General features: G+C 44.0%; 1 protein-coding gene across 1 annotated transcript in view; it reads right to left on the reverse strand.

Moving 5' to 3' along the window:
• Positions 1-13,083, reverse strand: part of NOXRED1 (NADP dependent oxidoreductase domain containing 1) — a 282,269-nt gene that overhangs the window by 118,390 nt on the left and 150,796 nt on the right. The window contains exon 5 of the mRNA XM_078659966.1: positions 8,024-8,217. Within this exon, the coding sequence (XP_078516092.1) occupies positions 8,024-8,217 (194 nt within the window). The remainder of the gene's footprint in view (positions 1-8,023; positions 8,218-13,083) is intronic.

Here is a 13,083-nt window from a genome sequence, read left to right on the forward strand (position 1 = left end):
AGGCTACTCCCATAGACTCCTAGAAAGTACAACGCATTCTTAAAACAAACCAAACCTCCAGCAGCCCGGGAATTACCCCTGCTTCTGTTTTGATTTGTCCAAGAACTCATGGAGTCCTGAAAGAACTGCGAGTTCTTAGTGACGTCTTATGTCCAACCTTACGTCAAACTCGGCACCTTCCAGGTATAAATATACCAGCAGCTGCCCTAGCAAAACACACGGTGGTTTGGAGCAGATCAGCTATCTACTTGCCCGACGCCCTGCTGTGGCAAGTGCCGAAGGAAGCCGACCTTCCCCTTGACGCACTGAGAAAGATGCTGTCTTTTCTCCTGCTGAGAAATCCAGCTCCAGTATTTCCAGTCACCCTTGCGGGTTGCTGGGGGATCGAGTCCTGAGAGAGAGATACAAGACTTCCTTCATTCTATAACCAAGGTACGGAGCTGATTAGATCCTTAGAGAATTCTTGATTCAGATTCTTGGCAAAAACTATCTTAACTTAAACTGCAGCTCACTTACTCCTTCCCACGTACTAGGCTTAGGTTAGGTACACCGGGGTAGGTGTATCTTAGAAGCACCAGTTGAGTACGTTTAGTCATGGTTTTATCTATGTATGTATTTTATCTATTTTAGATACCGTATGGCTTAGAAACCATACCATGCTTTTACAGTATTATTTTATAATACTTATAATACTCCTTTTACTGTACGCACTTTACTTTATGACAAGTATTGCAATTGTGGCAACTCACATATCTTGCATGAGAAAGAAGACTGTTCAATAAATAACCACTTTTATTGAAAACGCCTGTCTCTCTATTTCTCTGCGCTTCTGGTGAAACTAAGTATGCACGATTGACTGAGTGAAATAGTTATCTATTGTTTCCGCGACTCTGGAGATATACTCCTTATTCTGGAGGGAGCAAAGTTGTCATGTTTATGCGGTTGTCAGAAACTAATCCCTTCTTGTCTATTCAGGAAAGTTAACACCTTCCTGTTTACTCGAGAAAGTTTCTAGTGACCTCTGAGCTAGCTGGCATTCATAATTAAGTCTAACATATTCAATAGAGACCTAGTCGACCTAAGTCCTACGTCTAAACTATTGTTTACGTTATTCCAATGTGCAGAGTCTATTGGGAATATAGGAACTACACTACAAGGACATTATTGTACAAATGCTCGTTGTGCAGAAGACGATATGGACTTTCAATGGTAGTGTTCTAATAGACTTGTCAACTTTGAACTGCTGCCTTTGGAAAGAAAAGCTCTGGAAAATGAGCTGGGAAACGTCAGTTTTTACACTGATCCATAGGAGATGCTGGACTTTGAGGTCCCTTAGACTCTTTCTGACTTCAGACTTTGGACTTGTACAATATGCTGTGGGGATGAAGTCTCAATCAAGTTACATGGATAGTTAACACCTTGGTGGTGCAGCAGAACACATATAATATGCTTCTGTACGGTTTGAGACACCTGTCTGGAAAACAATCTGACTAGATAATGGCAATGGTTAAAGTGCTGTCCTGCAAAGTCAAGGAACTGTATTATTGTGTAAAGTGGCCATGGGAGTTCTACCATAGGCAATATGGAATAGATAGCTTTACTGCGGGAAATATATGTAATAGTGGAGGAATGTCAGGAAAAACTTAAGAGATTAAAGGGATAGTTTGCCCACAAATGCTAATTAATGTATTCTGAGAGAGTGAGAATATGGATAGCCCCCGGGCACTGCTATCGATGTCACACTAGGGGTTTGACTGCAACAGTAGATATACCCCGCTTTCTTCCATGCCTGGTCTGATTGTTTATCCTCTATGTTGGAGAACTGATACTGTGTGTTGGAGGCAGTGATCACGTAAAGGACACAAATCTAAATACACTCCCATCAGTGAGATCCAGTAAAAATACTTTTGACTAAGGCACTAAGGAGAATATATTGTATGCCATGGGCTTACTGGATGCATGGAATACTGGATACACTTCGGAAATCCGCAAACCCATCTGCAGAGTGCCTCAATGTTCACTGCTCAGCCCCACCCTCTGCAATGCATACATGATCCCACTGGCCAATGTTATCCGTGCATACAACCTCAACATCCTCTGATACACTGATGACATGCAATTTATACCATCTCTCTACCTCTTGGGCAAGACCCTCAGAACTAAGACTCCCAACGCAAGAAGCAAGTTTACCGCCTGCATGACGTAAGTCGCTAACTGGATGAAGTCAACTGTCTTGAGCTCAATCCGACAAGAGAGAAGTAGTGATCTTCTGCAAGAATACTTTGTTATGGAACTTCAACTGTTGGATGGACAATTTCTCACCCACACCCAGCACCGATGCCAGGAATGTCAGAATAATCACTGAGAGCAAACTGGACCTGACCTCACAAGTCAACGTTGTCACTTCATCCTGCTTCCACACCCGGAAGATGCTGAGGAAGATCTTCAAATGCCTCCCATGGAACACCAGAAAAAAAGATCACTCACGCCCTAGTAACCAGCAAGTTGAACAAAAGGAACACCCTCTACACCGAGATCGCCAAGCAACTCACCAGAAGACCACAAACCATTGAGAACACGGCAGCCAGACGTATCCTCCACCTTCTACACAGAACTCACCCCAGGACCTCCACTGGTTCCGAATACACAAATATGCTCATTTTAAACTCCTCATACAAACATTCAAGGCACTACACAATGTAGGCCCCACCTACCTGAACAATCCCATCTCCTTCCACCAACTACCCTGAAACCGCTGCTCAGCAGGACTCCTACTCCCACATAGCCCACCCATGCACAGAACAAGATCAGAAGGACAGGATTTCTCTAACATTGCTCCAGTAGCATAGAATAACCTCCCACTCCACGTCAGCGTATCTTCCTTTCTTCTTAAATTTCACCAGAACTGAAGACCTGGCTTTTTAATGAACCAACCTTCCCTAGGCACGGCCAGGCACACACACCTGCTCAGGGTCAGGGTACTCTCACAGGTGATTTTGCGCTCTAAACATAACACAACTCAACTTGACATAACATGGAGGGAACATCCCATAATCCAATTCAAATTCTCTGCTTTATAGAGTGTTCTTAAGATTTGAATTGATGTTCATGTCTGGTAAATACTCAATGGGTTTTGAAGATACTGAATATTATTCGACTGTGAAGTCTAATCACTCCCCTTTAACTGAGACCTCTAGTGGGGGTAGGACAACACTGAGGAGATTTGACATAGGAACTTGCAGAATCCCTCATACAAGGAGTAAGTGGCAAAAGATGTAGGGCTCCATGAAAAATAAAGGAACTAACCCCACAAGGGGGAGTGAGTGGGAGTGTATGAAAGGGATTGCGACAGGGTTACCTATGGGGAAATCATATGTAACAGGAAACTTCTTGAAAGAAAGATTATGAAAAGCATAACAGAATTACACACTACAGAAATGGAATTCTAGAACCCTGGGCATTATAAGGTCTTCTAGCAGCAGATAAACAGGAAACACTGGATACATTCCATTAAAGAAGGAAGAGCAATTACAGCACAGGGAGGGCATTAAATCTGTGTTGACAGGAGCATAAGAAAAATTAATGGTCTCCCACACATGTAACAGCCACAAAAAACAAGAATCGGATTACGGTGAACATGAAGGCGGGAATTAACAAGGTAGTTTATGACTACATAAAAAAGCTATATCTACAGCCAGTGATTCATCCAACTGAAAAACTACTGAGTCTCTAAGATCCACAGGTTGTCAGAGGAACAACAGGACACTCTTGAGATGATTCTAAATGGGGAGGAACTCCATGAGAACATTAATGAGATGTATGCTTCGAAGACTCTAAGTGGTGATGGGTTGCCCACTGATATTTCATCTGTATCATAGTATCTGAAGAATAAGAGAAGCCAGGATAGTTAAGAAGCCAAATCAAATCAAACCCCTACAAATTTTAAAGCACACCACACTTTGGCCATGCTCAATATGGTTACCAAGATCTTTTGTTAACTACAGCTGAATAGTATTCACAGTAGGCGTTTGTAAATCTAGTTTATTCTAATCAGTGTAGTTTTATGCTCCATAAAAGAAATGGACTTATCATGAAACAGTTCACTAGATGAACGTTGGTCCCACATACATTGGGTGGATCACACTTTTATATACAAACCTGTAGCTCATGTCAGGGCTAATCATGGAGATCTGTGACATTTAGGAATTGGAAGAGGCATGAATCAGCGGTGAAACCTATTGCTGCTACTCTTCACTGTTGCAGTGGACCGCCTGCATGCATGGCGAATAGCTCCCTATAGGTCATGGGCCTAATGATAACTAAAATGAAACATATCTTTTGCCGTAGTGCTGGCAATATGCCTTAGGAACCTACATTTGTTGGTTACGATACTGAGAATTATTCAGTTTATTCTCTGACCTCAAACTAATCTGGCACAAATCGATTTTGTTCCCAATATTATTTGTGACAGGCAAATACTGGGTCCCCTACTCCTGTCCATTGGCTGGGAAAGAGGGTTATTTTGCTACTTTTACAACTCACAATCTCTGAAATGCGAAACTATACAATAAATCTGCATAGGGTGATTGATAATCTGAGAAAATATGTGGACTTTTCCATAACTTTACTGCTGTCACTAACCAGACAGTCATTGTTGGCAAAGACAATGGCGCTGCCCCGTTGCTTCTATTGTTTCAAAGGATGCCCATGCATGTACCCAGTAGTGTGTTTAAAGACCTGAACATAGCATCCTTACTAAGTTTGTCTGGAGTGGCACGCAGAGTAGGGTCAAACTATAGGCCTATTCTGTGTAGTCTGTTAAAAGAATACACTCAATCTTCGACCTCACTGGACTCTAAACTACCTTTCCTCATCTGACCAGCTTTACTGATGTGGAGTCCAATGGAGAGTAATGTGTAAGCGGACACTCTATTTACCCAATATTCATTGTTATAGGGATTCCTTAGTTTTAAGACAGCAGCCAGGGATGAAGACACTGCTCAATGGAGGGAGGGTTGCTATATAGGAATGGAAGACCTATTTGTGAACAAGTGTATGTCTTTCCAGGAGACCCAGGATTTTTCCTCCTCTCTGGGTCAGTTTGTACAATAGTAGACACTGCTCAAAGCAGTGAGGCACACAAGCAACTTATTCCGCTGAAATCCTTGGTGTGCACAACACTCCTGTCATGAATACCACCAACTATCACCATTCATGACCTACAAGCTGTGATCCCTGCTCCCTGCTCCCTGTTGGGGTACTATGAAATGGCTGTGTACTAATGAATTTACAATGTGAACGTTTTTCTGCTAGCACATTGCGGTTTTGAATTACTTGCATACATGATCTATTAATATAAAATCTATAATATTTGCCAGTGTCAATGCTCAATAATATTGTTTGAAAGTATATTATTGAGCCCAGACGTGCATAGTCATGATTCTTAAATACTCCATTGACATCACAACCTGGGTGAGCGGAGTCGCCGCAGAGGATTAGCTGACGCCACCTGGCAGTACAGGAGAGCTATTGCTGGGTGAAAATATTTCAGGACCCAGTCTGGTGCCTGGAGGCTGTTCATAAGGTGAGAAATCTGCAAGAAGTATTCATCAGAACTGGAGAAACAGCTGAAGGAAGATGGGGGGTAATGCAAAATAATGAGGGCTAAAAGCAAATTTCTGAGTGTGTTGAGGAGAGAGCGAATGTTGAAAATGCTCTTTTGATGATTCTACACATGTCCAGAATACATAGGAGTACAGCTAATAGCTCAGAACGCTCATGGCAGTGGTGTGGGTGAGACCCTCCCTTCCCCAGAGCCCAAGTATAGCAGAAAGTGAAATCTAAATTTGCAGCCACTAATGATAACGAAGTGTACATTTGACACGTTTTGGTGGAAGGAGATTGCTCGCACATTAGATGTATGGATTCAAAGCATTTTTGATACAAACATTTTGTTTCTACGTTATCTATGCAAAAGTTCACTTATGCTCGCAAGAATGATGGGCTCGCCATGCTGACCTCCCTTTTCTCAGCAGATCTTAGGAAGACGAAGTTTAAGGTGAGATGTAACCTGACTAGACACCTCAGGAAGATGGTTTGGATGAACTCCCTAACATCAAGTGACAGACGCACAATGTCTCTAATGAGATGCCATTAAAACACCAGCTGAACAAGGGAATGGGGTGTAGAGATGAGACAAAAGAAAGGGGTCAATCAAGTTAGAAGGAACTCATTTTGTACGGGTTTGTTTGAGTCCACAATGCAAAGCTTCATTAAAAATCTATTGAAATGTAAAAGTATTTTTGTGTTATCTAATAAAGTAATGCAAGTGTTACAAATTTGATAAATATATACCTTAGCACTCAATGTTCGTTATTGTGTTTATAAACATGGCGGGTTACCACATGGACCATAAACACACTTCAGTTTCATGGACGATAATTACGCGATGGGCCCGGAAAAAGGACTGTGGTTCCACTCAGCGTTATTTTATTTATTTATTTAGTGTTTTATAGAGCGCGAATGTGACTCGTTAGGGTATCAGAGCGCTTTATAGAGATAACAAGTTGTATACATATAAGACTTAGGCAAAAGAACATAAGTAGGGCTGCAGGGAGGAGAAACACTTGGGATATAAACAGGGTGTATACAATTTTCAGATCAAAATGAAGAGAAATCCAACAATTACATTTGTGGGAGTACAGGGTAAGTGCAAGGTGGATAGCAGCCGGTCAGTCCAAGGTGTAGCAGCAGCAAAATAAAGCAAGCCCGCTGAAGGGTGTGTGCAATGCACGAGTTATGAGAGGAACGTGCCCATTAGGAAGGTTTTGGCTTCCTTTTTGAAAAATTGACAGAGAGGGAATTCTTCCGATGAAGGGCGGCAGCAAGTCCTGCTTCAGTCTCTCACTTTGTTACCATGACTATTGCACTACACTGGTGAGCCCCTGTGTTTGACTCTTTTTGAGCTTGTTGTTGGCCCACACAGGGCCGGCTTTAGAGTTGTTGGTACCCAGTGCAACAATTATTTTTGGCGCTCCCTCGGATTCCCTCACGTCAACCAGGCAAAAGTGCCTCTCATCTCTCTATAGACTCTCTCTCGCATACATTTCATTTGTTTTAAAGCAATGGGAAAAGCTGAATTTACTAATAAGAATGTATATCTACCAAAACAAACACTTTTCAGCAACATTAGGAATAGATAATGCAAGACTGGGGGAAAAAAATATGACGTCCTAACCTATTTTATGCAGTTTGCATGCAGCTCTTTGATGACTGTTCGTAACAGTTCTATATTAGGGTTGTAGCTTATGAACTGCGTTAACAAAAGGATCTCTGTGACAAAAGCCGAAATCCACTCAGCTATCCACACAAAATACAGCTCTGTGATCTGCACGGTACGCGTTGTGTGCAGCGGGCATATTAACCCTCTGCGCTACTTTATGGCGAGTTAAAACTGCCCCTAGACAAAACTCTGATCTCTCTCTTTCTCTAGCAGGAACATTAATCACAAGAGTTATCTTGACATTTTTAATGGTGCCTGATAACTGGATGCACAAGGAACTCTGCTGAATGTGTTTTTAAATCGTAAGTTATTACTAAAAACAGCGACCCTGCCCCCCTGCCCCCCGAGGTCAGCGCGCTGCGCGCCCTCCCCAGCTCTGCGTTTTGTGCGTCCGCATTTTTCGCACTGCCCTAAAGCCGGTTCTGGCGCCCACAATTCGTAACTAGTAGTCTCTTCCAGTTATCCCCACAAATGTTATGGAGCCACTCCCCTATTCTCAAGCAACATAAGGAACGTCACACACTTCATTTCCTCTTTGACTGCCGTATATATGTCCTTTACATTAGCAAGAGTTGATGTTTCAGACCATAACTCATTTTGATTGCCTACCTCCAACCTGCCTTTTGTATTATGGAGATGCGGCGTTTTCAAAATGGACACAACATCCTGGGGTGGGGAATCTCACCTCTGGCCTATACGTGGGTATCACAAGCGAGGGAATGAAAAGTTGTGTGTTCTTACTCAAGGTCTCTGGCCTCCGGGTGGAAATGTGAATGTCTTCTGCGGGGATGCCACTCAGCTCCTTGAGCGCCAGTGCCAGCTGCCTTCCTGTGTGGCCTCCTCCGATAATCCCGACCTTCAGCCATTCTCTGTGGTGGCCCAGGAAGAGCCTGGACATCCCGCTCCCTATGCAGCTTTTCTTTCCTTTTTCCTTTCTGAAAGACAGCATATATAGTTAAAGTTGGCCACAAGTCGTACAAATGCCTCTCTCACTACCACGTTTTGCTTCAGTGAAGGACCTGAGATTTAGGACCATCATTCAATTTGAAACAGGACAGGATACCATACTCACCATTCTTATTTATGATGAATTCTGTCAAAGATGTACTACACCGGACAGACACATGAACCAAGCACGTTTACGTTAGTAAATAATTAAAACAAAAATAAAATACAATCCTATGCTCAATTATTCATTCATATATTATACCAGGGTGCGGAAGTACAGTGTGGTTTTCACATGGTTATCACATTTCAAATCACTTGCCTGATGGTACTGAAAGGTTTCCTTGGAAGCCTAAAATTAGACCTTGTCAGAGTCTCAGAGGTATGGTACTGCAGACAGGAGCACATTCAGTTCAGACACTCAGAACAGAAATGTGACCTTGGCACCCCCACTGAGGTCAGAGTAGACCAGCCTCCAGATCACCTCTGAAATTAAAAGACACGTTTCGTCCCAAAGTGGGAAAATATTCAGGATCAAAAAATCTAAAAACTTGACCACTGAATACAAGTTTCACTGTGTCCTACAACAAATAGCAAGAAAATTGAAAACTACCAGACAAAAACCAGGAAAGCAAGTGGCTGACAGGTACACACCCACCCAGCAGAACACCAGCATAACTGGCTGTTTGAAAGGAATGGAACCTGCGTTCAAGTCGGGGTACTTTTTAAACGAGGTCCATTCCTTTCAAACAGTCAGAGCCACTGCCTGGCCCCTCCAATGTCACTTAGGGTTCCTCCAAGAGTGGCGATTTTTCTAATTTGCTTCCATCATTCATTCATAAGCGTTGTACTAACTCAGAATAAAACAGTAAGGGGTCCAAAAGTATCTTCAAATGCAATTAGTCCTGAAGATGGTCTCAAGTGTTTAGTACATTGGAAGACCCAAACGTCAACGTACATTCCACGACTAGCAGTATATTTTATAGCTATATAGTAACATATATATGGTAATATATATATACAAATATACACACACACACACACACACACATATATATATGTATATACACACACACACACATATATATGTATATACACACATATATATATATATATATATATATATACACACACACACGCACACAAGAACAGGAATGAAATAAAAACTTTTATATACATGGGAGAAAAATTTCATGTCAGGACCAGAGGTGAGGATTAAGTTGTTCTTTCTTAACTTTTATTAACAGCCGCCATTATAGAAAAAACACAATAACACACTTCATTTCTCACAACCATTGGGGGAGAAGTCACAGTTCAAATTTTAAAACTATCCAAGCTTTTGAGTCCAGAGCATCCCTATAGTCTTTTGTTGCAGTTGCCTCCTAATCTTTCTTCGCTGCTCCTGCAGCGGAGTTAAGTGCTCTGGCCTTTGGCCTCTTTCTTTCCGTCTTTGTTTCTGTATTTTTCCATGTAAATTGCATAACGTTGATTTGTAAGTTTTTTTTTTAAAGTTTCTATTATATTTATTGCTAGATTTGTTCTGCGTCTGCGGGAACACTCGTAGCTCCTCCGCGGTCGCCTCGTTCTTCTCATAGAGCGCTGGGGTGCCTGGGGCCAGTGCAGCATGGTTCTCCCCTGCCCCGAGCCGACCCGCGCTGTCAGTTTCAGATTGTAGCACGGCCGGTCGGGTGCTCAGCTTCTGCAGAGTTCAAAAGCTCCATTTTGCCTGGAGAGGGACACCCTAACAGGGTCTGTACTTTCTCAGTATTTATCGTGCTTGCTGCACTTAAGGAAACTGTTCAAGGCAAGTCCATTTACCCCATAGTTTGCAGGGGGTGTGAGATGTCCACAGGGCTGGGTACCCGGTATTTGCCCCCCTGGGCTTCAATCTTGAGCTGGAAGATCCCAAACCTCTATATAACCCTCTTACATGAGCTGGGAACCCCAACAATTGTTCTACTACCTACTTTCTAGGGAAGTACATGCCTGACCACAAGAAGGGGATTGACAGGTAGCTTCTGGATATTGCAGGCCCCTTGACCTGCATCCTCGATATGGCGGAAGACACCAAGGTATCTGAGACACTTATTTTCCCCGAGGTTCTATCAAGTTGGGCTCAGCGGGCCATAATCTTCCTGGGGAATGTGAACTATGCCCTTTCCACATGAGGAGTACATCGATCCTTTTTAAGATTTACCCCAAGTTGCGGGAGCTCGCCACTAACGAGGCAGGCCACGTCACCCAGGGGAGGGGCAGGGGGGGGTGGTAGGGATGGGGGTTGTTCGGCGACCCGTTTATTTGGGAGGTGGGCAAGTTTGTGCAGATCTTCAATTCGCTGGACAAGGCCCAGGCATCCATCAGTTCTCCAGCAGAGGATACACCAATAGGGGAGGACAGTACTTGGGCACCTCCTAATTCTGGAACTTCTATCCCTCCAGAGGTCAGCCCTGTCACTGGGATAGAAAAGGGGAAGACTGATGTGGCGACACCCAGGGAACCAATAAAGGTGAGTGTACATCCATTTCCTCTGCAATGTCCAGGGGTTCGCACAACTGGGAGTCCCTTACCTCTGATGCCTGGGTCCTTCAAACAATATTTGGCTTCCATATAGATTTTTACAGCTGCCCCGTCCAGGGGAGACCTCCTATCCCTTTGATCTTTTCCTCCGCACATGCCGAGCTGGTGGACATAGAGGTGAATAGAGGTGAAGGAGCTTCTATGCAAAGGGGTGGTAGTGCGTACAATCCTGCATCCAAGGTTTTTTTTAAAGCAATCTCTTTGTGGTGGACAAACAATATGTAATCAGCCTGAAGGAGTTTTTTTTGGTTTCAAAATTCTTTATTGAGCATGTTGGCATGGTACATCAATGCAATAAAGTCAAGTTGGTATACGTTATATTATGTTACAGAATAGTGGCATCTTCCCATGCAGATCAGTACTGAGCAATGAGCAAATAAACAAAGGAACATCTCATGAGTAACTCCATCTGCCCTCCCCCCTCCCCTCCCCAACATGGCAATCTAATATAGCAATCGAAAGTCCGAAGTAGTCCTGGAGCATCGTAGATGAGTCCTGATGCTGCAGTCGAAAAGAGAAAGTGACCCCAACCATCTAAACAGAGCAAACATGCAAGATATAACAGTGGGCACCATGTCCAAATGACTTCCCAGATAGCGGCCCCGTGGGCGATCACAGACGCACCCCCAGGCACAGCAATGGCAATACAGCTAAATCATAATACGTCGACGGGAGGGTACGGAATGCATGTAAAGGAGGGCATTATCTATCCAGTACTCGAGGTGACGTGGCAGTGTCCGTGACCTCCACAGCTCGGTCATTGTCTTCTTCTGCTCTCAGCTGAAGGAGATATGTCTTTTGGCTGGGAATTAGAGGGTAGGAGTTCCGCATAGTCGTGTAAGTTTTCCTGCCAGGTAGACAGGGAGCGAATCCAACACTTAAATTTGGGGGTACGCCCTCTACCCCAGCGGCACGCTATTAATCGCTTAGCGAGTAATAGACTGTGGGCCAGGAATTTTTTGTGTTTGGTAATCACGGATTGCGTCAATCCCAACAATGCTTGAAGCGGGCACGGGGTAAGAGCTACGCCTAGCATTTGTGTGAGGCCAACAAAGACTTGTTCACAAAAACTGGCAATCCGGGGACAGGACCAAACCAGGTGTATGAAATCAGCGCCCGCAGCACCACAGCGTAGACAGCAGTCTGTTTCGCGCAAGTGAAACCTTTTCAGCCTGGCAGGTGTGTGATATAATCTATGAAGAAATTTATAGTGTAAAAGACGTAATCTATTATTACTTGTAATCGCCTGCGTTTGAATACAGCTGCTTTCCCATTGTTAATGGTGACTCAAGATCTTTATCCCATTCCGCTCTAGCCCTGATGAGGGTGGTTCCGCGTGCAGCCTGCACATGTTTGTATAGCATTGATATTACATGTTTCGAAGTGTCCGGCTGAACTATGGCGTGAAGTGGAGCAAACATGTCTGGTTCATTGGGGAAGGAGGGAGTAAGGGCCCGGACATTTTGCCTTAATCTAGTAAACAAGAAGGTATCCATGCAGGACGGGGACATGTCCCCAAAAAATTGGTCCGCCGTGCGGAAGGTACCCTGCACGTACAGGTCTCCCCAGCAATGGATTTTTAGTTTCCGGAGCAGGTTGTGACAGATGACTTCGCAGGTGACTTGCAGTCTCGGGTCATTCAATAAAGGGAGATTGGGCGAATAAACAAATGCGCTATCAAAGGCCTGCACAAGTCGATTCCAGGCCTGTACTGTACAGTCCACAGTGGAGGGGTCCCGGCTTCTTTGGCTCACCGTGGTGTGTATATAGCCAGTTGGAACTAAGGGGCCATATAGCCGTCCTCAACTGCCAAGTGTGCCATGTAGGGGGGTGGGTGATACCAGTAGACGGCGAAGTGCGCCTGTGCACAGTCATAATATCGTTCAAAGTTGGGCACATCGAATCCGCCCAGGTGAAAGGGAAGCATGAGGGTGTTGAGGCTGAGACGTGCTTGTTTCCCACCCCAAATCAATCTCGTGATCTGAGATCTGAGGGAGCGGAAGAAAAAAGTGCCTGGGTTATACGGGATATTTACAAAGAGATATAACAGTTTGGGCAGAATATTCATCTTAATTAAGGCAATGCGGCCTGCCATGGAGAGGGGGAGGTGTAGCCACTTAGTTACGTTGTCCGTTATTTTGTCTAGTGTAGTGCCATAGTTGGCACGCATCAGTGCCTCCTTATCCCTATGTATGTGGATGCCAAGATACTTCAGGTCATCTTGTTCCCACACTAAAGGGTAGTCCAGCTGGAATGAGTGTGTGCTGTCTGTAAGCGGA

This window comes from Lissotriton helveticus, chromosome 9 (assembly GCF_964261635.1).
Source record: "Lissotriton helveticus chromosome 9, aLisHel1.1, whole genome shotgun sequence".
NCBI classification, from domain to species: domain Eukaryota; kingdom Metazoa; phylum Chordata; class Amphibia; order Caudata; family Salamandridae; genus Lissotriton; species Lissotriton helveticus.